Source organism: Nicrophorus vespilloides, unplaced genomic scaffold (genome assembly GCF_001412225.1).
Source record: "Nicrophorus vespilloides isolate i.1.1-1 unplaced genomic scaffold, Nicve_v1.0, whole genome shotgun sequence".
Taxonomy (NCBI): Eukaryota; Metazoa; Arthropoda; class Insecta; order Coleoptera; family Silphidae; genus Nicrophorus; species Nicrophorus vespilloides.
In genome coordinates, this window is record NW_017095992.1 from 5,470 (window position 1) to 29,825 (window position 24,356).

The window sequence follows — 24,356 nt, forward strand, 5'->3', positions numbered from 1 at the left end:
TAACATATCTAAAATACTCACATTATTATTAAATTAGATTTAATTATATAAAACAACAAAAATATAGCACTAAATAACATTTAATTATGTTTTTGTATTTATATTAAAAACATTTATTTCAACAAAAAAAAAAACATGTTTTTCCAATTCATTTCTCCATCAAAGTCTTCTTCTTTTCCAACTCAATTAATATTTGGATGTTTGTAACTGACAATTAAAAAAAATATAACAAATAAAATATAAAACATGCATGAAATTATTTACAAAATAAAAATCAACATTTACAAAATATTAAAAAACATGCATTAATCTTGATTTTTTTTAAATTAACGTTGTCCATATTCTTTTTACATAAGAGTTATGTAAGTTGTAAGCACCTGAAATAATTAACATTACTTAATACAAAAAAAATCACACAGAATTATTTAAAATTACATGTAATTAATAGGAAATTCGATTACATTAATTTATCGTGTATTTATCCACAATCAAGATTTTTATTTATGTGGCGTGTAGTAATGAATAGTTTCTTTTGTTTTTAAATGAAAGTATATAATACTTAATCCATATTGATTTTTGTATTGAAGTTAAGAAAACTGTAAGTATTATTAATTACATAATATTAATTTTGTAGTGGATGCGACGGACAATTGAAAAAAAATATATTTTTTATACAAAATTTTATATTAATTACATAATACTTTAATCCATGTTTAATCAATTAAATACATATATCAATTATATTAATTATTTATTTTTACATAATCTATTTGTGGTACATAATGTACAATTATTTATATAACGTAAGTGCGAATGCGACGGCAAATTTGGAAATAAATCATTATTAATTTCACATGTTTGTATATAAATTATAGAATTTCTTATATAACAAATTAATCTATGATGTGAGATACATCAAGAAACATTGAGTAATTAAATAAATAAAAACATTTTTTTATTATTCATGATAAAATAAATGAATTGCAGCGACGGATAAAATAGTTGTCTTTTTCTAATTGGACATATCTATATCATTACATTTCATAACAAAATCCATGATGTAATATGTTGTTTTTTTTTGGTCCCGTGCATTTTGTTTAACCTTTATTTATTATATGCAATCCGTCAATAATGAAATATTTTTTGGCCACGATAAAAAAGAAGAATGTGTAATTAATAGAAATAAAATGCAGGTGATTGCGCTAAATCCGGACTATAAAATGTTGTCCCAATTATCCAAAGTTCGTCAAAACTTACAGGATTAGTGTTTTGAAATATTTTATTTAATGAATTGCACAATATAAAACAAGTCACAAAACTATACATAATATAAAAATTTATAGAACTAGATAATAGAAAATGATATAAAAATTTAAATTAAAAATGTTCAAAGTGGTTTTCTTTCTGTTTTTGCGAGATTATAGTTGTATATTGATATCAATTACGTTAAAACAGAATATTGTACAGCAGAATAAATTTTTGTTATTTCCTCGGTTTTGTTTCCGTTCTGTGGGATTTGTCTCTAATAAGCGGGATAGCCGGTGGCCGAATTAAGCAGAATCGACTGTAATTGAAATTATATTAAATATAAAAATATTATAAGAATTAAATTATGCAAGTTTATTTTTAGAATTAATTGGATTTAAAACCAAATTTTATGATTGGAATTTCATAGTATTCCATTGTTGTGTATTATACCTCTTAAGATGTTGTTTTTGTCGTGCGGATGCGCCGGGTTCATATAGAGAATCCTTTATATAATTCTTATATAACAACTACATTGGAGGATGAACAGCGTTTTCTTAAATGAAATGCGTACATGATGGCGAGCGAGCGAGATGCATTGATCAGACGTATCGGGGGGAAGGAATATCTGGGGATAACTGGGGATACCTGTCGAAGTACCGGCGATAGTGCTCACAATATATGGGTGCATTACGGATCATATTAACTTGTAACAGCCGGATGCAGGCTCGAAATGGAGGAGTCGAAGATATCCATAGAAACGGGACGCGCAGAATCCCTGGTCAACGGGTAATTTAAATAGGTAACTATTAAAACATCCCAGCATACGTGTATGTCCAAGCTCATGTGAGTGTGTGTGATTTCCGGAAAGGCTATTGGGGATGTACAATGACGTACAAATCTAAGCGCCCGCGTAATACTTCATTTGCGCCAAATTTGAATTTTCAAAACATTGCCAGATTTTTGTTTTTGTTGCTTCATTTTCCAGGGATGCACTAGTATATAAATGCTTGATGCATTTCCGTCCGCTGCCAGTCGACGCTCGACTCCACAACAACCAGATCTGACAAGTGAACACATCCTCTGTTCCAGAGCCTACGTGTTGTGCACCGATTTTCTACTGAAAAGGTAGGATTTTCACCTGATTATATTTAAAGCATTTCATATTTCTTTTTATTCTACCGAATTTTCCACATTGTGCGCGCCAAGTCCTACGTGTTGCTTTCAATCAATACGATTTTTCCGAGCTTTCCCTCACTTTCAGGACTTAGAATTTATTTTTGCATCAAACATAATTTTAAAGCAATTTTGTTTTACAATTAAACTACTTTTTAAATTATTTTTCAGACTGAAAAAATAAAATGTTTAACATATTTTTTCTCGAAAATTTTTATGCAAATTAAATTCACACTTTAAATAAAATCTAATCCAAATTTAAATACTTTTTAGTTTTAAATTTAGTTTTTATATTTATATTTATTAATTTTTAGTCGACATAACTTGTACAAACTTTCATCAAAAATGTTTTTTTTAATTATTTATTTCCAACATAAAAATTAAATTCCTCTTTAACTTCTTTATTTCCACGGACGACTTTGTATTTCCATAAAATAAAATTATTTATGAGAGAAATAGAATTATTTCGCGCTTTTGCAATGCGGATTTTTCGCAAATTAATTACATTTTTACAATTCTATAATTTTTTATTGATTTTACTAAGAATTTCAAAGAGTGAATAATTTTTAAATGTTATTATAATTATGTTTCCAGTAAATTCAATTTTAAATAAATCACGTCCATAAAAAAATCTCTAATTTAATGATGATTTCTCAGCGTAAAATATACATTTAAATATGTATATTATATGTTTTTTTTTCATTTCTACTAATATATTTTCTCTTTCCAAAAAATTATATATTCCCATAAACTTTGTATTAATTGTAATTTTTTTAAGTGTTAATTTAATTTTGTAGCAAAATTATTCGATTTTACGCTTCTTTTTACCAGATTTTACTAAGGAAATTTATTGATTTGTTACAAAATATTTATAATTTTATTTTTTTTTCATTTCTCGTATTTTTTTTTATATTTTTTTTTTGTTCTAGACGTAAAATAATTAATTAATTATTAAAAACTTTACAAAATCCATTTGTTTTTGATCTTCCTAAAAATTAATTAAATTAGAATACAAATAATTTCCTTGTAAAATAACGTATTTATATCTTAAAAAAATAACAGCGATTCAATTTTTAAAAAATTTCTATAAATTTATGTTTGATTTTAAATTAAAATTAATTTAAACTTTATATTAAATTTTCCTGTAACAATTTAGAGGTAAATCATAAAAAATCGAGAAAATTCATTAAACTAAAATCTTTGAAAAACCGATCTATTTTTTCAAAAAAAAATGAAATATCTATACTGATCAGTATATGATATCTTGTGTGTTTGTTTTATATTTTCCAGTAACGAACTACACAAAATATGCTCGTTCTGTTAGTAGTCATAGCCATAATACTATTAAAAACGCCGAAAAAAACACCTGTTAAAGAGTAATCAGCTGTAGAGAAAGGAATGGACTTCATGTAATTCCAATTCCTCTTGAGGCCTCCTGCTAACAACATTTTTCCACACGCAAAAAAAAACAACAATATCTTCATCCCCACTGAAATGTGAGAAGACAACTTCAACATCCCAACTACCCCTAACACAAATATCATCAATTCATCATCAGGAGGACCTGCGACCTTATAATTTCATCAAAATGTCGCTAATAATAGCGTGCATTGTAAACTTGCATCGAGTCTTTTGTATGATTTTTGTTTTCATCATTTTCGGTTTAGGAACATTGTGGTCTCTCATTAAATATTGCCTAGGCCTAGGCTAATAGGTCAATACTACAAAATGTAGTTCCGTTTTGAAAAGACAGAGAATTTTTGGTCAGTGAATTACTGCAAGTAACATCTGACCAAAGATTTTCTGTCATTGTCAAAACCATTTTTTTTTAATAAGCAAAGACATCGAGGAAAGGTTTAGGAAAGTAACAAGGTTTGGACAATATTGTTTGTTTGTGGTACAGCTATGATGTGAATGGACATTGATCTTTGTTTATTACTTTAATAATAAGATGTGTTGTTAACTTAATGTGTCTAGTTTAGCTTAATGTCCATAATTCATTTTATATTTTCTCATATCATTTTTCTTAATATGTTTTTCTCATTTCAACGTGAACGTTCATATCATAGTAAAAAAAAATCCATTTTTATAACAAAAAAAAAGCATCACAAAACATTTCATTAGTATATGGTCCCTGTCAAATAATTCTTAATGTTCAACTTAATTATTAACTAAAAAATCAAAATTTAATATTTAAGTCGTCTTTAAACTTAAATACTCATATGTGAGACTTACATTATACTACATATAATGTTCGCAAAACCAAAGACGTTGCTCAGTATCAACATTTTTTTGATTCCCGGGACACGAGACAACTTTTTAAGCTAATCCCGGGAATTCTCGTAACTGCTACTTTTGAATGAGAGAATATTTGCTTCTCTCCATAATTCAACCATATTAAAATGAATTAATGCTTTTTGAAGACATTTATTTATCTTTAGGAATCTCCCTACATTTTTTTGGATATTTTTAGTGACATTTGACTATATATTTTCCCAAAATTCCCGGCAAATTTATTCAGCAACACTAGTTATTAATAACTTAACAATGATAATTTTTAATACGTAGCGATATTTTGCTCACAAATATCGCTACGTATTAAAAATTATCATTATTGCACATCATAAATGATCATTAAAAGATCTTTAAAAAAAATAATATTAATGAGTGTTAATGTCAACTATAAAATTAATTAAGTGAATGTTCATATTTGTTTAGCTGAAATTTATTTTCATTATATATGTAAATTTTAGACAGGGTTCAAAATATCCTGAGTTTCTTTAATAAAATTTGAATAAATTTTAGTTCCAAAAAAATTTCTAAGATGTTTAACTCTGTTTATTTACTAAAAAAAATAATTAGTAGTATTTTTTCAAAATGAAATTAACCATTATAATTTCAATATTGGCTTTATTCAAATTCTAATAATTGCTATATTAGTTTGTTTCAAATTTTTTCTTCAATTGAAAATTAAACTATTTATGATATTTTATCAAAATTTTCAACTCAAATCAATATTTTTTTATGACTCATGCTTGTCTACTAAAACACTTTTTAAGTTAACACATTTTTCTTTAAAACGTTAAATCTTTTAGTTTACATTTCAAACATGGTAAAAAAAATCGAAAGTGTTTTAGAAGTGCCGCTTTACCGCTGCGTCTGAACTTGCATCAAAATACCCGTAACAAAATTACGCCAAACATCTGACTTTGAAAATACTCGATATTAAAAAGAAAATGAAAAATTAATAAGAACAAAAATAATTAAAAAAAAACTTGAATAAGATCGTAATGCAAATACCAACAAAGAACAGATACATTAAAAAAAACGGCGATTTAACAAAAGAAAATGTGTAATTTATACTTTTCATTAGTTAATTCTATTATTTTCCCAATAAAATTCGAACCAGCAAAAAAAACTTATTCACTTTCAAACATTTTATTTTCTAAGTTTTTATTATTTCACAATTTTTTTACGTAATATCTAATTTGAAAAGCATGGAAAAGACAAAATTAACTTAAATTTTTAATATTTTCTTTTTAGTTAAAGCCATGTATCCAAAGAAAAATAAATCCTTCTAAGTAAGGCACAAAATGCTTTTTATTGTAAAACAATATGATTTTATTATTGATTGAGACCTAAAAATCGATTTTTTTTCAGATATTATTTCATTATTGTAACAACAAAAATTTCCGCACAACAACAAAAGCAACAATTGCATAACTTTTTGTTGAAGTCGCATTTGTAGATCTAATTGCAATTGTAAACAATTTCGTAATAATAACAGCAAAACTTTGACTCGCATTTAATAATAAAGAGAAATAATGGAACGAAAAAATGAAATGAAATGAAAATTATCTGAAAAAATAACCTAAGGTCGTAGAAAAAAAAACAGGGTAAATAATTATATAAACGCAATTAATAGTTACAAAAATTATTTCTCTTGAAAAAATTGAAATAAAGTTACGTAATTATTAGGAAGGAACCTAAAATTATTTCAAATGTCAATTTCAAATTAAATTCTGATAAAAAAAAAGATATAAATAAATATAAGCTAAATAAAGTATTTTCAAAATTATATAAGCTTTTTTTTACAAATTTATATTTCCAGTAAAACTTTTAATGCTGGATAAATATTTTGTAAAAATATATTTAAACTAATGGTAATTAAAATAACTTTTGCGAAATTTACAAAAATTCTCTCTTGAACGATCAATTATTAATTAACAAAAAAATAATAATATTAAGATTCTCTAACTATTGTATAACCGCCAAATTCGGAAGGTTCCTTCTATATTGTAATAATATTATAATCATTAAAAGTTTAGTTGCAATTTCTGTGTGTTTTATTGTAGAATAAATAAAAACCTTTCTCTTAATTCAATATTATAAGTTAAGAAATGTTTTGTACTGAAAGTTTAATAATTAACAAAAATATCTTAATTTTGAATTTATTGAGTTAATCCTTTTATCCCTACAACTTAAGTAATAATATATGTATATTTCTTGTAGATTTAAACTAATAGACAACAGAAAAATGAATCAGCTGCAATTTTGGAAGTTGTAGAAGAAATCTGAGATATATGGATTTACGCAGTCTTAGAATATATTAAAATAAGTGAGCAAAAAAATATTGTTGGAGTAAAATTTTATTTGATTTCTATTCGCCTTTGATGTGCTCTGTCAATAGCAAGTAGTGTAATATATTGTCCTGGAAAAAGGACTTTTGTTCAAAAGAAAAATTTTATTGAATTTATAGTATAACCCCCTGTTCAAATTTTGGAGGACCACATTAATAAAGTTGTGGGCCCTAGACTCCAGTTATTTTTGCTACTTGAGGGCCCTAAACAAATGTTTATGATTTCTTCTATTATATAACTAAGATCATCCAATTATGTTTTTCTTCATACGACGACTGAATTCATGTACCCGTCGCATCGGCCAATAAAAAAGCCAATAATAATTGGGTTCAACAAAAATAGAATTATTCGTGTAAATACGTAAATTATATATATATATAACACGTCTTATATATATATACATACATGTATATGCATTTTATTACTGCGAAGATTCGCGCCTGACAACACACTAACTAATTTAAAGTTTGTAATCGAATCACGATCGACTGGCAAAAAATAACTTTTGCAATTAGAATTTTTCCAATATCGACGGCCGTGGGGTGCGACAATAAAAAAAAAGAAGAAGAACGTCAATTGGTATTGGGTGAAAATAACGCACGGATTCACGGAGGGGAAAAAGACAAGAAAAAAACTTTGCACTTCTGAAAATAACATTCATCCGTTCGGTCGGAATTGATTTTCATTTCGACGCATGTTTTTAATTGACAAATGGAAATTACTCGTTTCTTCTTTCCTTTTTTTTGTTTTGTTCTTTCCAAATGGATACCTTTCATTCATCATTAATGAAATCATTTGTAAATTCCAAAGTGCTAGAAGTTTTATTTCATTAAATTTTTCCAATCATTTTATTTTGTATAAAAAAAAATCGAGTACACAATTTGATTCTATTTTTTTCTTATGTAATTCAATTTGATTTTATTCATTTCCAAACTTTGCACTTAATCTAATTCTTTTTTTTTTAGATAATCCAAATTAAATAAAATTATTACTTCGTTTTGCAAATTTCCATACACTTTAATTATAAAACTATAATTTGTTTTATAAAGAATAAATTAAAAAAAAATAATCCTACGTTTATCGTTCTGATTATAAAATCTTGACTTAAATAATAATGTTGTTTTTCATATTTAAATAGAAAAATATATGTATAAAAATTATAAAGTCCTATAATAATAAATATTTTTATTGTTGTTAAAATTATATTTTTTTAATTTTAAATTGTAGATTTGTTATAGTTTTAATATAGGACGATAGACGCAGGGTTAAAAACCACCAATATTTTATATTTTGTTAAATTTCTTTTAGTTTAGGATCATTCAATTAGATATTGGTGGTGCATGGAATTTAATATGTCAGGTTAATTTAGTAAACTTGAGCATTTTTCATTCTATTCATTACTGGTACCTAATTTCTACTTCTTCTCTTCGAGATACGTCAACGCATATGAAAACTACAGAACTAATAAACAACTTAAAATATTAACGTTTTTCAAGATCATATGCATATGAGTTTTACTTTTCTTTATAGATTTTATTTTATATTTAATTAATAAATTCTGAAAATTGGAGTAATCACTCATATAAAAACAACTAGTATTGTGTAAATCAAGTCTATTTTAGCTCTTCGTTTATAGACTCCCGTATAATGCGAATTCCAATAACACGACTTTTTTTTATATAACGTGACATTAGTCATTTATATTATCAGCATTATATGAGCTAAATTATCGTGTAACACGATTTCCTATAACGCGATTTTATACATTAAACAGAAGTCTACTGTATATGATGTAAATGACTTTGATAATATTTACATAATATTTAAAGATTTAGGATATGTTCAAGTATTAATCCTTGAGGTGTAGCAAATTGGAACAAAAACAGCCTCAACCAGAAAGTCAGTATGTATATTCTTTATTTTAATATTTTAAGTAAAACTACTATTTTTATATGGAACTTTCGTCCTTAATCCTTAAGCATTAATAAATCTTTTAATTAACAATTATAATTATTAAAGCAGAATTTTTAATCCTTTTCTAATTACGATTTAATTTTTGTATCTTTTTTTTGAAGCTCTCTTCAATTCACAATGATTTTTAAATTACCTTCTTGAAAATCTCAATTAATGGTAAAACTATAAAATGTGTAAGTTTTAGAATTAAATTTCAAGATTTTATAGAAATTTAATTCTTAAAATTTCCTTTCTAATTACGATTTATTTTTTCATATATACCAACTTCTGATAATCTTCCTGAAAACTGTGGTTAATCTCATCAAATTAATGGTGAGTTATAAACTTTGACTTAAAATTTCTTTGTATCCTTTTTAATTACGATTTATTCTTTCATATCCACCAACGACTGATGATCTTCATGGAAACTGTATCTAATTCACAACCATTCTTTGAAATATAATCCAATTAACGGTGAGTTATAGATATTTTGCAAGTTATTACATTGATTCAATCAATATTTAAAATAAACACTGCATTAAATTTTATACATATATAATATTATATTTCACAAATAAAATGAAATCATATCAAATTTCATTTAATAATTATAATTCATTGTAATATCAAATAAAATGTATAGAAAATATTAACTTATTTTTACAACTTTTATTAAAAAATATTTTTTTACTAAATAAACAATCACAAATTGACTATGTATATAATTAATTACGTTAAAATTTATTAATTAATTTAATATTTATTAGTAAACCAACAAATCTAATGCATTTATCCAATTAATGTTCGAATTTCTTATGTAATATCAAGAAAATGTTCTAACATAGAATTGTATAAATTAAATATTCTTCTAATATAAATCAATTTCTTAATTAAATAATTTCATCATTTCACCATTATTTCTAATTTAACGTAAGATTTTTATTGTTTTTGCTTGAATTTATGAAACATCCATGTTTTTTAAGTAATTTATTTTTTAATGCATATTTTTTTTTTCATTTGCTTGTATCTAAATTAAATCAAAATTATATTTAAGTAAGTTATCAATTAGTAATTTATTTTCTATCTCAATTAGCTGAACGATTGTAGAAAAAAATAGATTATAATAATATTATAGGACAAAGTAATGAAATTTCCTTTAATGAATAACTTTTATGGACGGATAATACGGAAAACTTTATAATCCTTTTTAGCAGCTAATACACATACTCAAAAGAATCGCAATATCTCTGCTCAAATAATAATAATCCTTAAACCCATTGGAAGGAAATTTCATTGTAATCTATATATGATAATCCAAAGGATCTCAATATGTTGGTAAGTTTTATTTTAAAACAAAAACTTTTTTAATTGAATTTAGATACAATCATCATAGCTGTTAATCTGAATTCGTCTTTGATAATAATAAAATATTACTTTTGTACATAATTAATATTTTTTTAAATAATTTATTATGTAATTAATATGGCACAACAGTAAGTTGTAATAAAATTAGATTTATTATTAGCAAGTATTTTAAAAATCATTAAAATTCTATTAAGAAATGTAAATTCTTGCTACTAAATATTTTCTTGATTTCAAAACTATTTATGTCTTTCAATTATTTCTTGGTAAGACGTTTTTTAAATATCTAACTCATAATTGGTAAGTTTTTTTTCTATCAAATTTATATCCAAAACTAATTCATTTATTTAAAGTTATGTACAAATTATAATGAGATATATATTTATTTATACAATCAATTAGTATAGAAATGTAAATCTTACTTTAATTACCTGTATTTTTTAAATTTTAAATTGCAAATAGGCATTTCGTAACATCGTGACTCGCTTGGCTTCTGAGAGACACCGTTCAATATAACGTTAGTGTTTAATTTATATAAATATAATTGATTAGATTGAGTATGGTATCTACCGGTGTCTCACAGACGCCACGCTAATAACGAAGTGTTAAGATTATGCTAACAAAATCGATATTTATTAATTAAGTTATAATCGTATAAATGATATATTTTTTAATTTCAATTGTTTTAGTTTTATTAATTATTTTTTTTATTGACATAATATATTAATATAGAAATGATTTCTGAAATTACTAATTACATCAATTTTTAATTAGGCAATATTTATATCTCTTAAATAATTATAAACCAGCAAATGGTAAGTTTTTCTCTCTTCGATTTTTTTAGTAATTAATTATTTAATACATTATAACTCTTAGATTAGAGAAAAATTGGTAAGTTTTTTTTGAATTGATTAACTTTTAGTTTTTACAACTTGCTTCAACCATATGATTTAAAATTATTCTTATATTCACTTGAAATATTATCAATTTACAAAATTAGGTTGTAACAGCATTAAGAATTTTTTTTAAATATTTTCCACATTTGCTGCCAAATATTTAAGTCCTAATTTTTACTATATTAAAAAAGTTCTTTTTTTAAATAAAATAAACTGAATATTCATTTTTTTTGTAAAATACAATTTCATTATAAAAATTTGTTTGATTTTTTTTCTCATTAATATTAAATTCACAAAATAAATTTATATTAATTAAATCAGGAAAAACAGTTTTGTTGTAAGGTTAATTGGCAATTAGTGACCGGAATGGAATATTCAATTAATACTATTCTTGATATTTCAACTAAAACAAAGTTTTATTTTTAAAATATCGATTTACCAGTATCATTTGTTTTTATTCATTTGCAGTCCTATGTCGTATATATCCGACAAAATATTTTACGCTTGCGGTCCAAAGACGGACATGGTTTTAAAGTTGACTTACTATGATTTTAAAAACTTTAATGAACTGCAACAAACCTGTAAATTAATAGTTTAGGAAGTTTTTTTTTAAACATGATGCAATGGATGATGCAATATTTTTTTGTTTAATTATCTCTATTTTAATGTTACTCGGCACACGTTAGTTTTTTGTGCAAATGTTAAATATTTTACTTGAAAATATTATACATCTCATTCAAGCGTGTTAAATTTCCAACTGTAACAAAAAAATTGTAATGGAAAGAAAATCCATGAAAAGCAAATGCAAGATTGCTTTATGGAAATTAAGTTTTGTATATTTTATTTTTAATTAAAATTCAAATATTTAATATGTGCAGAATTAATTAAATATATGCTTTAGTTTTAAACTCTGGATACATTACAAAATGTTAATTAAGGTATTAAATTTATTTAATAAATATAAAAAAAATATGTTATCAAATTTTCATTTTGTTCATTGCTCCGAAAAATTTCAAAAAAAAGAACTATAATAAATGCGTCGTAATAATAATAGTAAACATTGAAATAAGCTTCTAATTAAACTTCTTAGGATGCAAAATGCTGGTAATACGAAGAAGATGACAACCCAAAGCAGTCGCTCTTCAGATGGTGCAGATGGACAAGTAAATCTTGGTGAATTGCTTGAACCAGAGACTTTGACAATTCAAGAGAGCTGTGATATCATAGGAAGATACTTGTCAGGGTTGTTATCATATACCAAAACACCGGACTTGGATACTGATGAAAAACGGGAGAGGTTTTATTGGTTAGGAATCCAGCAGTGGTTCCTACTTCTACTCTAAAATCTAAGACTAATTTAGAAATACGAAGGATGAAGATGCTGCGCTTATACCTAGAGAAACCTCAAGAAACTTCATGAATGGCTATCATCTTATAAAATATATTGGTGAGTAACTATTAATTATGTTATATAAACACAAAATGTATTAAAGGTTTTGCTAAATGACCTTTCTTATATGTATTTTTTTTACAAAAAAAAAGTATATAAGTTTTCATAGAAAAAAACAGTGCAAAAAGTACAAAAATTAAGTTGTTAAATCAAAATTCTGTATTATTCTGATTATTGTATTGCTGTAGGCAAATTAATTGATGTTGACTGAGGTACAAAAAAAATGCAAACAAATTGTTAATTTCAAGCGCATGTTATATTTGTTCAAAGTATAAACACTATTTATAATAATTGCTTTTCATCAAACGCCATGTAATTAATAAAAGTAATTAATCCTATATGTATATATATTCACAAACGATATAAAGCGACTCGTATAAATATAGTATTTATTTCTGTATCAAAATATCGGGTAATATAAAAGGATGCAAAAGGATGAAAGATCAATGATAAAATATAATATTACATTTTTTAACAATAATGTACGTAACATTTTGCTTTATACTTAATCATTGAGCAATTATATCTATAAACGATTTTAATTTCATTATATACATAATAATCACTGAAACTACCTTTTTCTCAAAAATGTAAATAATGTAAATTATTATAAAACCACTACTCGCGTGGCGTCTGCTTGGCTTTTTTAAGAATATTTGGTTATTAATCCTTTAACGCATTGCTCAAAAATGACGTAATATGCTTTTACAAATAGTCAGTCTGTATGAAGCAGGTACATTTTCCCATCTTTCCAGTTTTAAAAGTTATGGTTGGATGTCAATCAGTTGTGGATAAAAAATGTGTATGTAATATTTTTCATCAATAAATTATTTCATTTTTTTAATAATAAAAATTGCTTAAAGTCATCTAAACAAAATCTGGCACGTCCTCAAGTGAGTATCTAAAACTCTAATATGAAAACTTTCTTCATAACAAAAACTGTATGTAATTAAATTAAACTTATTCAACCCCAAGAAGCGTCCACCGTGTACGTTTAATTTGACAGTTTACGTAAGTTAAACAACGTATATATCATTTGAATTACAAATGTTATGTCCCTTCACTAAATCAGTAATAATTAGCTGTAAAAAGCTGTTTCCAAATATTATTTTTAATTTTTCCAATAAACTCTTGTATATTTTTTTTAAGAAAACTGATAATATTTATTGCAACAATTATACAATTTCATTATGAATTATAGGACAATCAATTGTAAAATAATAAAAACAATTCTAGTGTAGAATTCAATTCCAAATTGAAATGGTATTAGGATAGGTTTTTCATCTATAATAATTTGATGGTTTCATCTTGCTGATAAAATAAATAAAATCAAGTTTGGTTTGATCTCATAGAGGAGACCACTCAGATCAAGATTGCGTAAAGATTGCAATACAAATATTGAATGTACGAAATTGAAAGTATAGTAAGGGCTAAAGGGTACGGATCAATAGTTATTTGTCTCATACATCAATAATTATGTATTAAACACTCAATAGGCGGGAAATTTTAATTTGGAATGTCTATGAAAAAGGGAATAATTCAAAACACTGGTAGTGAAACAAAAAAAAATTAAACCAATAAAAAAGGCGAACATTCATCATATGGTGTTATTCTTTTTATTGTACCAAATAGTGGTACTAATTGGTTGTTTACCTGTACGAAGCGATACTAGTATTAAAATCAATCTGGACAGTTGCATTTTGTTTTGCAACGACGCACGGATGTTAGAGAAGTGCGCGCGAATATGTGCATAAAGTGTGCGTTCGGGGGCGCATTTATCAGTTATTTACTGCATGCTGCACGTTAAGAATCGACAGCCGCACTTCCGTCAGTGCCGGCTGCACTTCCGGCGCATCATCACGTCACCATCCATGTCATCTCTGTGGTCGCAGGTGCAGCAGACGACACGACAACCGACAGTGTCATCCCCCTCCCCCAACCACAGTCTCCGAAGCAGCAGCCGTCTCCGAGTCGTCTGCATTGGTGCCTTATTTCAATTACTTCGAGTGCCGTTACTTCCGGTTTCCACGCGATTGGATCAATGAGCGGTAAGATTCAAATTCTACAACAATTTGCACGTTCTATGTTGTTGTTGTTGTTTTTGCATCCCTTCCTCATTATTTCTTCCAACGTAATGAACAAGCTCATCAACAAGTCATCCCCAACGCAATATTAATAACGATAATCGGTGCAAATTAACTGAACTATATGATTTAATTACTACAATTAATTTCGTTGTTTTTAATTAGTCTTCCTTCCTTATTAATTCTTCCAACGTAATTAACAAACTCATCAATAAGTCATCAACAACTCAAAATTAATCAAAATTAATAAATAAAACTACTTAAAAAAAAAACATTTTCGAATCTCAACTATTCTACAAAAAGGATTTTCCAATTTTCACTTCAAAAATTCTTGTATATTGCATAAAACTATAATAAAATAAAATTTACTCCTTAGAAAACTATATAGAAAAACTTGTTTTACATACAAAATTTCCAAAAATTGAAAATAATTTCAATCATAATAATTTGGAAACATTAGTCCATATAACTTAATGATTTCACTAACGTTATATGGATTTTGTAGATAATGGAGAAGTGTAACTAATGTGTCTCTACAGGTTGTAATACCTCTTTTTTTCTATTCACGTAACAGAAATTCAAATTTGTTTGATCTCTCTAGAATAAGACTTAATTCCTTCTCAGAGATGAAATTAATTGACAAATCATCCCTAAATGAAAAATATTATCGCAGAGTAAATCTAAGAACAATTGATCAAAGCCCTGAAAAAAAAAATAAATATGCTCCATTCTATGAAATATTGTCATGTATTAATAAAATTACCACAATCATTACTTTCGTTAAAGATTGACATAACATCCAATATTATATTTTTTTAGTTTTCTTTCAAAACTTATATTTTCATTATTTTTTATTTAAATATTGCATAAAGCAAAGTATTTATACAAAAATTATCAATAGAATATTATAGTCGTTAGTACAAAAAAATGTTATTCTTAATTTTTTTTTTCTTTTTTTTACAAGTATCTTTAAAACATATTTATAATAATGCTATTTCAATACAGGTATTCATTCAAGGATTTGTGGAGCAGATTATATATAATTTTTAATATTTTCAAATGTATATCAAAACTTAACAAAAACTAATAAATAAACAAACAAAAATTGTATAGTTAGAAAAATAATATAACAATCAAACAATAGAAAATCCTCAAAAAATTCCATTTTCCATCAATAGTTACAAGTTATGTCCGGGTGAGTAATTTTTATAAAAGTAATTCAATTCAGCTATGAAAAATAATTACAGATAAATAAGGTAAGAAAATATCTAGAAATGAAAAAAAAAAAACACAAAAAATATGCTTACATAGATCTATAATAATAGTTTTTAGTACAATCAAATGTATTGTAATAATATATGCTTTCTTTTAACTTAAAATTTCACATTAAAATGTAAAAATTCTTTTAAAATTTTCCAAAATGTCGAAAAGTTTTACAACCTTGCGCCTCCACCATCAGTATTTTATAAAGCGTAAATTCTGCATGAAAAGTGGTTATAAATACTGATGTAATTGAAGGAATTTTCAAAAATTGCTTATTTCAAATACCTTTCTACCAATATGACAAATATGGTAATTGACAAGTTATCCCCAAAACTCAGACAAAAATATAACAATTTTACTGTATGTATTTTGTGGAAAACTTTATAAGAATATTAATTAAAATAAATCAAATCTTTAAAACCTGTCGAAAAGTAACACGAAGAAAATAATATCTACCATAGTACAAATTCGCTCATATCCCGGACTATTTGAAACCGAACTAATCAAGTTAATAAAACGATCATAAATGCATACTATATTCTTATTTTGTTCATTTAAAATTGAGTTTATTTTCAAACCGGACTATAGTGAATCCGGATTGTTCGATTTCACAATTAACGTATTGTGGAAAATAATGCCTATTCTTACAATAATCCATGGATTAAAGAGGGAATTGTTAACTCATCGTATAACGTGAAAATCATTGTTATAATATTTGTAGGTTTCAAAAGTATTCAAGCTGCATTGTAATATTTCTACGGTAATAATTAAATGATGGTAATCCTCTGATTCGAAATAATTGGACCATTTCCAATAAGTATTACTTCATTTCCAATGAAATCCTTCTTCGAATATACTAATTAAAACTGTCACAATTTCATGTGAAACTAATAAAGAAAATTATTCTCAGAATGATTATTTTGTATTCATTACAGATTTTAAAATAATTATTATTCTAAATAATTTTAAATTTACAAAATTTAATTAATTCTTAGAATTTATTTATTTAAATATTAATACTACCATAATAATATAAGTTACATAATTTTTCCAAAATTCCCGGTAAATTTGTTCAGGGAATTCCCGGTTCAGTAACCCTAGTAATGATGTAACAATTTTCATTATTTATTGATATTAATTGAAATATTTGTTTAATAATGATGTTGTAATAATCTAAATTGGAATACGATTATGTGATTATTGATTTCTTTCCCTTTCGGTATAATCACTCGATTAATAATTGTTGATTCATTAAAAATTAATATCACGAAATGTGGTTTACATGACATTCAGTTTTCGGAACTATTTATTATTCATGTAACATTCGGAATAAAAAACTAATAAAATTTGATATGTCAATACTGAATAAATGTCAAGAATGAAAATACAAAAAGAACTTTTATCCACAAAAAATATGATTATCTGAATACTGAAAGAAATTTAATTACAATTTATGTTAATTTTCCATTTAATTTTCCGAGTTGAAAAACTTCAGTTATTTCAAATTTATTTTATAGTCCTTAATGTTAAGAGAATTCCCGTTATATTTATTACAAATTTTCCATTTCCCGGGAACAGAAAACGTATGGGAAATGTTTATAATAATTAAAATATTTTACTCCCAAAAAACAAAAACGATAGGTTGAAATGCCAATTATGCAATTCAATTTAATTTATCTAGTTATACATTCTGTGTGAAGTTATAAAGAATAGAATTGTCCTATTTGTAATATTTCCATCGTAACCAGCCTACTTTCATTACAATTCTCATTTACAAATTGATACATTTTATTTGAACATAAAAATAAAAATAGCCATTTTTTGGATGTAAAAGCTTAGTATTTACTTAACTGCAGATGCATTCAAAGGGAAAATCACTAATGCATTGTAATTAGCATTTTCCTATAGAAAAGTGTAGATTCACTCTAATTATGTATACATTAAATGATTAATTAAATGCCAAATGCTGGTACAAATGATATAAAGCCATATTTTGTATTGGAATTAATCGTATTTATACAGGATTTGGGCCATCAATAACCAATAATTTTCAATTATATGACTCCAGTTCAAAACGGTTTCTATTATTTTCGTAATACTAGTTTTTTTTTCTGATCCATACAAAATTTCTTATACAACAATATCTCGCATAGTTATTTAAAACCGGACTATTCGAGGATTTAGTTTACCGATCTGTACTGAATCTAGACAAATCGAAGCCGAAATGGGGCATTGCCTAATGGGGCATTAATATAATTTTCTAGGAAATGTCCAGGGAAGAGGAAATATCCTTTAATTTGAAAATTTCCGTTATTCTTATTACAAATTTCCCGGGAAAAATTCTATGTTGAAAAAAAAAATAATATTACATATTAAAATAAACAAATAATCAATACTGGTAGTATACTAAAATCTTTAAAAAAACGTATACAAAAAAAAAACAATATTATCTTCATAATTCACTAGTCATTGAATTTATTTAGTTTTTAATTAGTTTTAGACAAATATTTACTTGATTGTAATTTTAAATTTCCCGCAAAATGTGAGAAGTCTGTATAACGCAATGTTTATTTTGCTTTACAAAATCAATTGCATAGAAACATCGCTCCCTACAAAGTGGCCTTTAGGCATTGGCCTGTTGTACAGAGTGCATTAGTGTATCTCTCTTTCGCTCAATTCGTATTAAATGGACAGGAAGATCTCGGTCTATTCATCTTTGTCTCGTACGTTTAACTAACGTTATTAGAACCATTTGTTACAAAAACAAAACAAAATATATTACTTGTTCAAATAGTATTTACTTTAACAATTATTATTATTTAACCCGTAAGTACTGCGGATGGGTCAAAGTGACCCACTTGATATTTGTTGTAGCTGTTCTAGTATTTTCTTTTCAGTAGTAATAAATCAGTCGCGGCGTTAGGTTCTTATTATACTATAAAGTATATTTCGGGTCAAAGTGATTCGTCTATAGGAAATACGTTAAAAAAAATGTTTAGACTGTTTTGAGTAATAAAATCATGATGCTAAATCCATTAAATAATAAGAATTAATCAGTGTTTGTTGTAAAAATTAATAATTTTATAATAGGGTCATTTTGACCCAAAGGTAGTACTTCTGTTTTATTTATTTGTATAATTGACATAATTCGCAAAACANTTTTTATTTTAAAGTTAGAACTTTGATTAAAATAATTTATTAAAAATAAATGTGTATTAGACGTTAATAGTAAGTTTTTTTTTTCACAAAATATACTTAATATCCGTAACCGAACAATGTAAAACTAATCGGGATGCGATTATGTAACAATATCAAAGATACAAAAGCAGCACGGATATCGATATCATATTACCATATTATTCATCTCCTTTATATAAAATCAAACACAAAAGATTAATAGTATTTATTATGTAAATTGAAATAGGAAACTCGACTATAATCATGTTATATAATCATTTGCAACGATAAATTTGAAAACGCCAATGTTATATTTATATGCTAATTATAAGTAAATATACATTGAATATATACGTCATGATTTATGTAATATTACACCAATTACTGATATTAATTTAATTATATAATTGATTAATTTTTGTAGTGGTGTATTTCATTTTATATAAGCATGTCCAAACTAATTGTCTTCACTTTGTATGTATTAGATATTGATTTTTAGAAATATATACGAATGAGAACGTTTTCGAGGATAATAATTTTATATTCATAAATATCGTAAACGGAAAAGTTTGTTCAGTTATAACATGGTATACTTTATATATTTATAGTAAAACTTATGACGTTTGAGAATCATAAATATGAAAATGTGTCTCCAATTATTTATGTAATTTTATGTTCGTTGCAATAAATTTTGTTATTTGTTTATGAAAATACAGCAGCATCTGTAATATTCCAATCAATATATAGCAATATTCTGCACAGTGAGGCTTCAATTAATCCTGATTTACTACAGTCCGGTTTTATTTTTTTTAATCTAACTTATGTTTAAAAAATTCGTGTTTTATTTACTAATAATTAGTTATAGCCACTAGAGAAAGAAAAAAAAACGTACTTAATTAATCTTTCAACTAGGATTATCTTAGTTTAGTTTTATGTCTATGTCTAAGTAACAAAGCTGATGATGATTCTAATCCATATATAAAAATCTAAAATATATAAAGTCATGATCATCTATGATTTCTCTTCTTTACTCATATTCTTCATGTGCACTAGGGTTGTTGAAATTTCCCGGGAATTTTACTACAAAACCATATTTTATAACAAAAATTAAAATACATTTCATATATTATTATGTTTCTTTTATATCTATTTAATAAATATTTAGTTTGCTATTTGTTATATTTCCATTTTTTATAATTCTTTTTATTTTTGTTAAAAAATACCAGTTTATGTCTTTAGTCCCGAGAATTCCCGGGAATGGGTTAATAAATAAAAAAAAATGTCAAGCAACTCTGATGTGCACGAATTCCTGTCCGATGAATAGCAATAATTATGATTGAAAAGCAAAAAGAAAACCCAAAGCCTGGTGCTGCGAAGCTCGTAGCTACGATGATTTGATTCGATCTTCCTGCTTGCTGCACGTGTCCCCGTCGTTGCTGCTAATTTTGATAGGGAAAAGGTGAAAAAAGCACAGCTATTTCTGTTTATTTGCTCAATCATAATAATAAGAATAAGAAACAACAAGAACAATAATAATCATCATTCAGAAAATAAAAACAAAATATATGGACATAAGCTGTTAGTAAGTGTTTTTTGTAAGTTGCTTTTGTTATAACTTCATTCGTGCATTCTATTTGTGTCTGTGTATCTATATATGTTTGTATGTGTGTATATATGTGTGTGTTATGTGACAATATAATAAGACAATGAACGGGTGTCGTGCAGATCTGCCGCTGTGGTTGCCATTACGTAATTTGGCGCCCGGTTGCGTGGAGTTTGCGTTTCCTGCTGTGCTGTGCGCCCTTTTGGCTCCGACGAATTTAAATGTTCTCGTCTTTTGTTACAGGGTTCCCCCTCTTTCCGCACAATACTCACCATCGTATAATCAAGCGGTTTTATGCCGGTCGACGATTTAGGACGCTATTAGTTTAAGGATGTTTATTTCTCCTATTTAACTTAAAAGGGTGAAGCACTTCGATGTGTTAAGGAAAACGACAAGAGAGAAGACAAGTGAGAGAAATAAATAGAAGAGGAAAATGCGTAAGTGGCAAACAATTTTTTTTGTATTAATTTTGTCCCATTTTGTCCTTTGCAGCATGTCTCAAAAAAAAAATTTAAAAAAAAACGTCTCCATGAGTTATCGTTAACAGCAAAAGATCATAACGATCTTGTCAATGAACGACAAAAAAATCACGTTGATTGATAACCAATTTTACTGTTACGATAATTTATCTATCTATATAATTACACGTAAGTGCGCTGATCTTCTGCGTCTTCTCCATCTTCATATTATTTGTTGTTTTCTTTTCGCGATATTTTTTTTGCGCGTTAATTTACGTGATTAATGGAAGGAAATATTCGTTCGCGCATCATCCCCAATCGCTCAATCAAATTACATAATCGCCCCCCATCTCCGAGAATATGAATAATAAACTTTGGTTTTTTTTTTAGAAACTTCGGTAATAACTGCTTAAATCGATGGCAGATCTATTTGGTCCTCTTGGCAGGTATAACTAAGAACACGACAGTTTTGCATTTATATCGCTAACTGAAATATATCCAAAACATTAGTATCAGAAAAAAATATATATATAGAGAGAAAACGAAATACAGGTAAGGAAACATTCGCATAGCATATACATAATAAGACACAGAGCGACATCGATTTAAAGCTGTATTTTGCAATCCATCTTCCAATATACTCATATACATTATATTATTCTCATTTTAACAACGACAACATCATCCCTTCATTTTTTTTAAATTTATTTATATTTTTTTCAGTGAAGATTTCAAATTAGGTTAGGTTGTAGTAATTCTATTGATTTCGTCGCAATACCGATGGTATTTGTAATTCGTCAATAACGCGACAATTTTCGTAGCCAATTGGATTTTGTAATTTTGGTTCGCATTATAAATTAGAATTAGAAATAATAATAAAAAAAAAAAGAATTTCAATCTAAGGTTTTTTTTCGGTTAGCAATTGAACCTACTATGGTTTTCTTGTTTTGTTAGTTAAACTGCTTCAGTAGGTTTCATCTACTTTATTAATATTATTACGAAGCTGAAGATGTTTAATTCTTGCTTATTAACTAATGAACTACTCTAATTATTTATATACATACTTATATTTTTTTTGTATATAGGTGTGTATATAATAAATCTACATATGAATCTAAATATGCGTTATATGAAATAGTCTAGTATAGGCGTGCAAATTAGGCGTGCCTCCAATACCACTTGATTTAATAATCGGAGACACATACATCAAATTTGAGATCCGAAATTTACGTTTCGTTAACGGGGATGTCGTTGACATGAATGATAGATGTGTACCATGCAGGTTTGGGGATTGGTACTTACTTGGTTCATGTAGGACCGAACGAACTCCATGGACTGTTCCAGGGCATACGTGTCACTGCTGCAAGAATCTATGATGAGGGCACCCAGGGTGATGTTCGGCAGCAGGTCGGGGCTTTTGTTGATCTCGTCGATGGCGTAGAGCATCGCCTCCAGACGCTGCACACCTTTCTCTTCCTTGACGGCACCGCATGGGGAATGTGGTTTCCCGCTGACTTGCTCGTGCATGGGGAAGATGCCACCCAGGATAATGTCCCCATTGATCCTCAAGAGCTTCCTCTCGGGCAACGTCTCCAGGTCCTTATCTGGTTGCGAGAGGACTGATGCTGCCAGAAGCAACATCAGCGGTGGCACCAACGCCACCGGCCTCATGATGGCTTTCCCAATAGATAGGTCTTAAGATTATCAATTACCTAACCAATGAATTGTCTCTTGGCCGACGGTGCAAAACACTTTGGTGGCCTAAGCCTTCTCCACGTACGCAAAGGACTTCAATCCATTGTGGTTTTGTATTGTTCAACACTTATGAGTAGTCCCTTGAGGGGGTGGATAAGGAATGGTCTCAAGTACGTTCGAAACTTTCACTTTGGCGGCAATTCGTTCAACCACGATGCTTGTGATTAGAAGAAGTGCGCTAAACTGGTTATCCCTCCTCACGCGGAACTAGTATATATAGTCTCGTTCGGTTGGGGCCTGCGTGGAGGCGACTTCAGTTTCCATGGGGATGGGATGAGCGCCGCGACGCCAGCCGCCGTCGACCCAAAGATCCGGAGTACCCGTCGCATGCACCCCCGAAATTCACCTAAGACATTTAACCCTATCGAGAATAATCCCGATATTCGATAATCCACGCCATCGGCAATCCACTTGAAATTCCAATCATCATCGCTCGGCTTCGAATTAAGACATAAATTAACGACGTACACATATCTCCACAGCCCATTCCCCATATCCTCCATTGCATTTGTAATCACCACATCCATGTCAATATCCATTAATTCGTCTCGCTCCACACATTCATAATCGCAAACCTCTTAAAACCTAATATCCAATCTTGTTTACCCGACAACTTCTTATTCCAAAATACATTTCCTCCCAATCAGAAATCCAATTTATGCTTACAATAAGTTATACATTCATATATTCCATAATATATTTATAAAAAATATCAAACAACATTTTAGTTTTTGCTCAATTTCATTACATTTTTACATATTTTACTAATAATTAAAAAAATCTTAATGATTCATCAGATTATCAATATCTTTTAATACAATATTAATTGTTTCTTTCATTCCTATCACTATTAATAAGTACAATGCATGACAAACGCATTTTATAATTCCTGACTAATCATAACATACACTTTGCACATTTACTTTGTATTATCTTTGATTATTCATCTATCAATTACAGTCTTCAATTATTACTAATTGTTTACACATTTACGATTTCCTTCAAATTTTCTTTGTATACAATTTTCTTACAAATTTTCATTTAAACCACAAATTTTATTTATATTTTGTCAATTTAAATTTAGTTTCATTTACAATTTTCAAACCGAATAATGAATCCGGACTGTTCGAATTTTCTTTCTACTCAATTTTCTTACAAATTTTCATTTTAATCACAAATTTTATTTATATTTTGTCAATTAAAATTTAGTTTCATTTACAATTTTCAAACCGAATAATGAATCCGGACTATTCAAATTTTCTTTGTATACAATTTTCTTACAAATTTTCATTTT

The 24,356-nt window shown here is 27.0% G+C and overlaps 1 protein-coding gene across 2 annotated transcripts; it reads right to left on the minus strand.

The window, feature by feature from the left end:
• Window positions 1-307: 307 nt before the first annotated feature.
• Window positions 308-23,235, minus strand: LOC108569077 (metabotropic glutamate receptor 8-like). 2 transcript variants are annotated; one of them, XM_017930473.1, is made up of 2 exons: window positions 22,610-23,235; window positions 308-377 (listed from the first exon to the last, which is right to left on the minus strand). In XM_017930473.1, the coding sequence occupies exons 1-2, from the start codon at window positions 22,976-22,978 to the stop codon at window positions 348-350; spliced, it is 399 nt and encodes a 132-aa protein (XP_017785962.1). In that variant the 5' UTR covers window positions 22,979-23,235; the 3' UTR covers window positions 308-347. The 2 variants fall into 2 exon arrangements, with proteins under 2 accessions (XP_017785962.1, XP_017785963.1); XM_017930474.1 differs by lacking the exon at window positions 308-377 and adding an exon at window positions 21,744-21,794.
• Window positions 23,236-24,356: the final 1,121 nt, after the last annotated feature.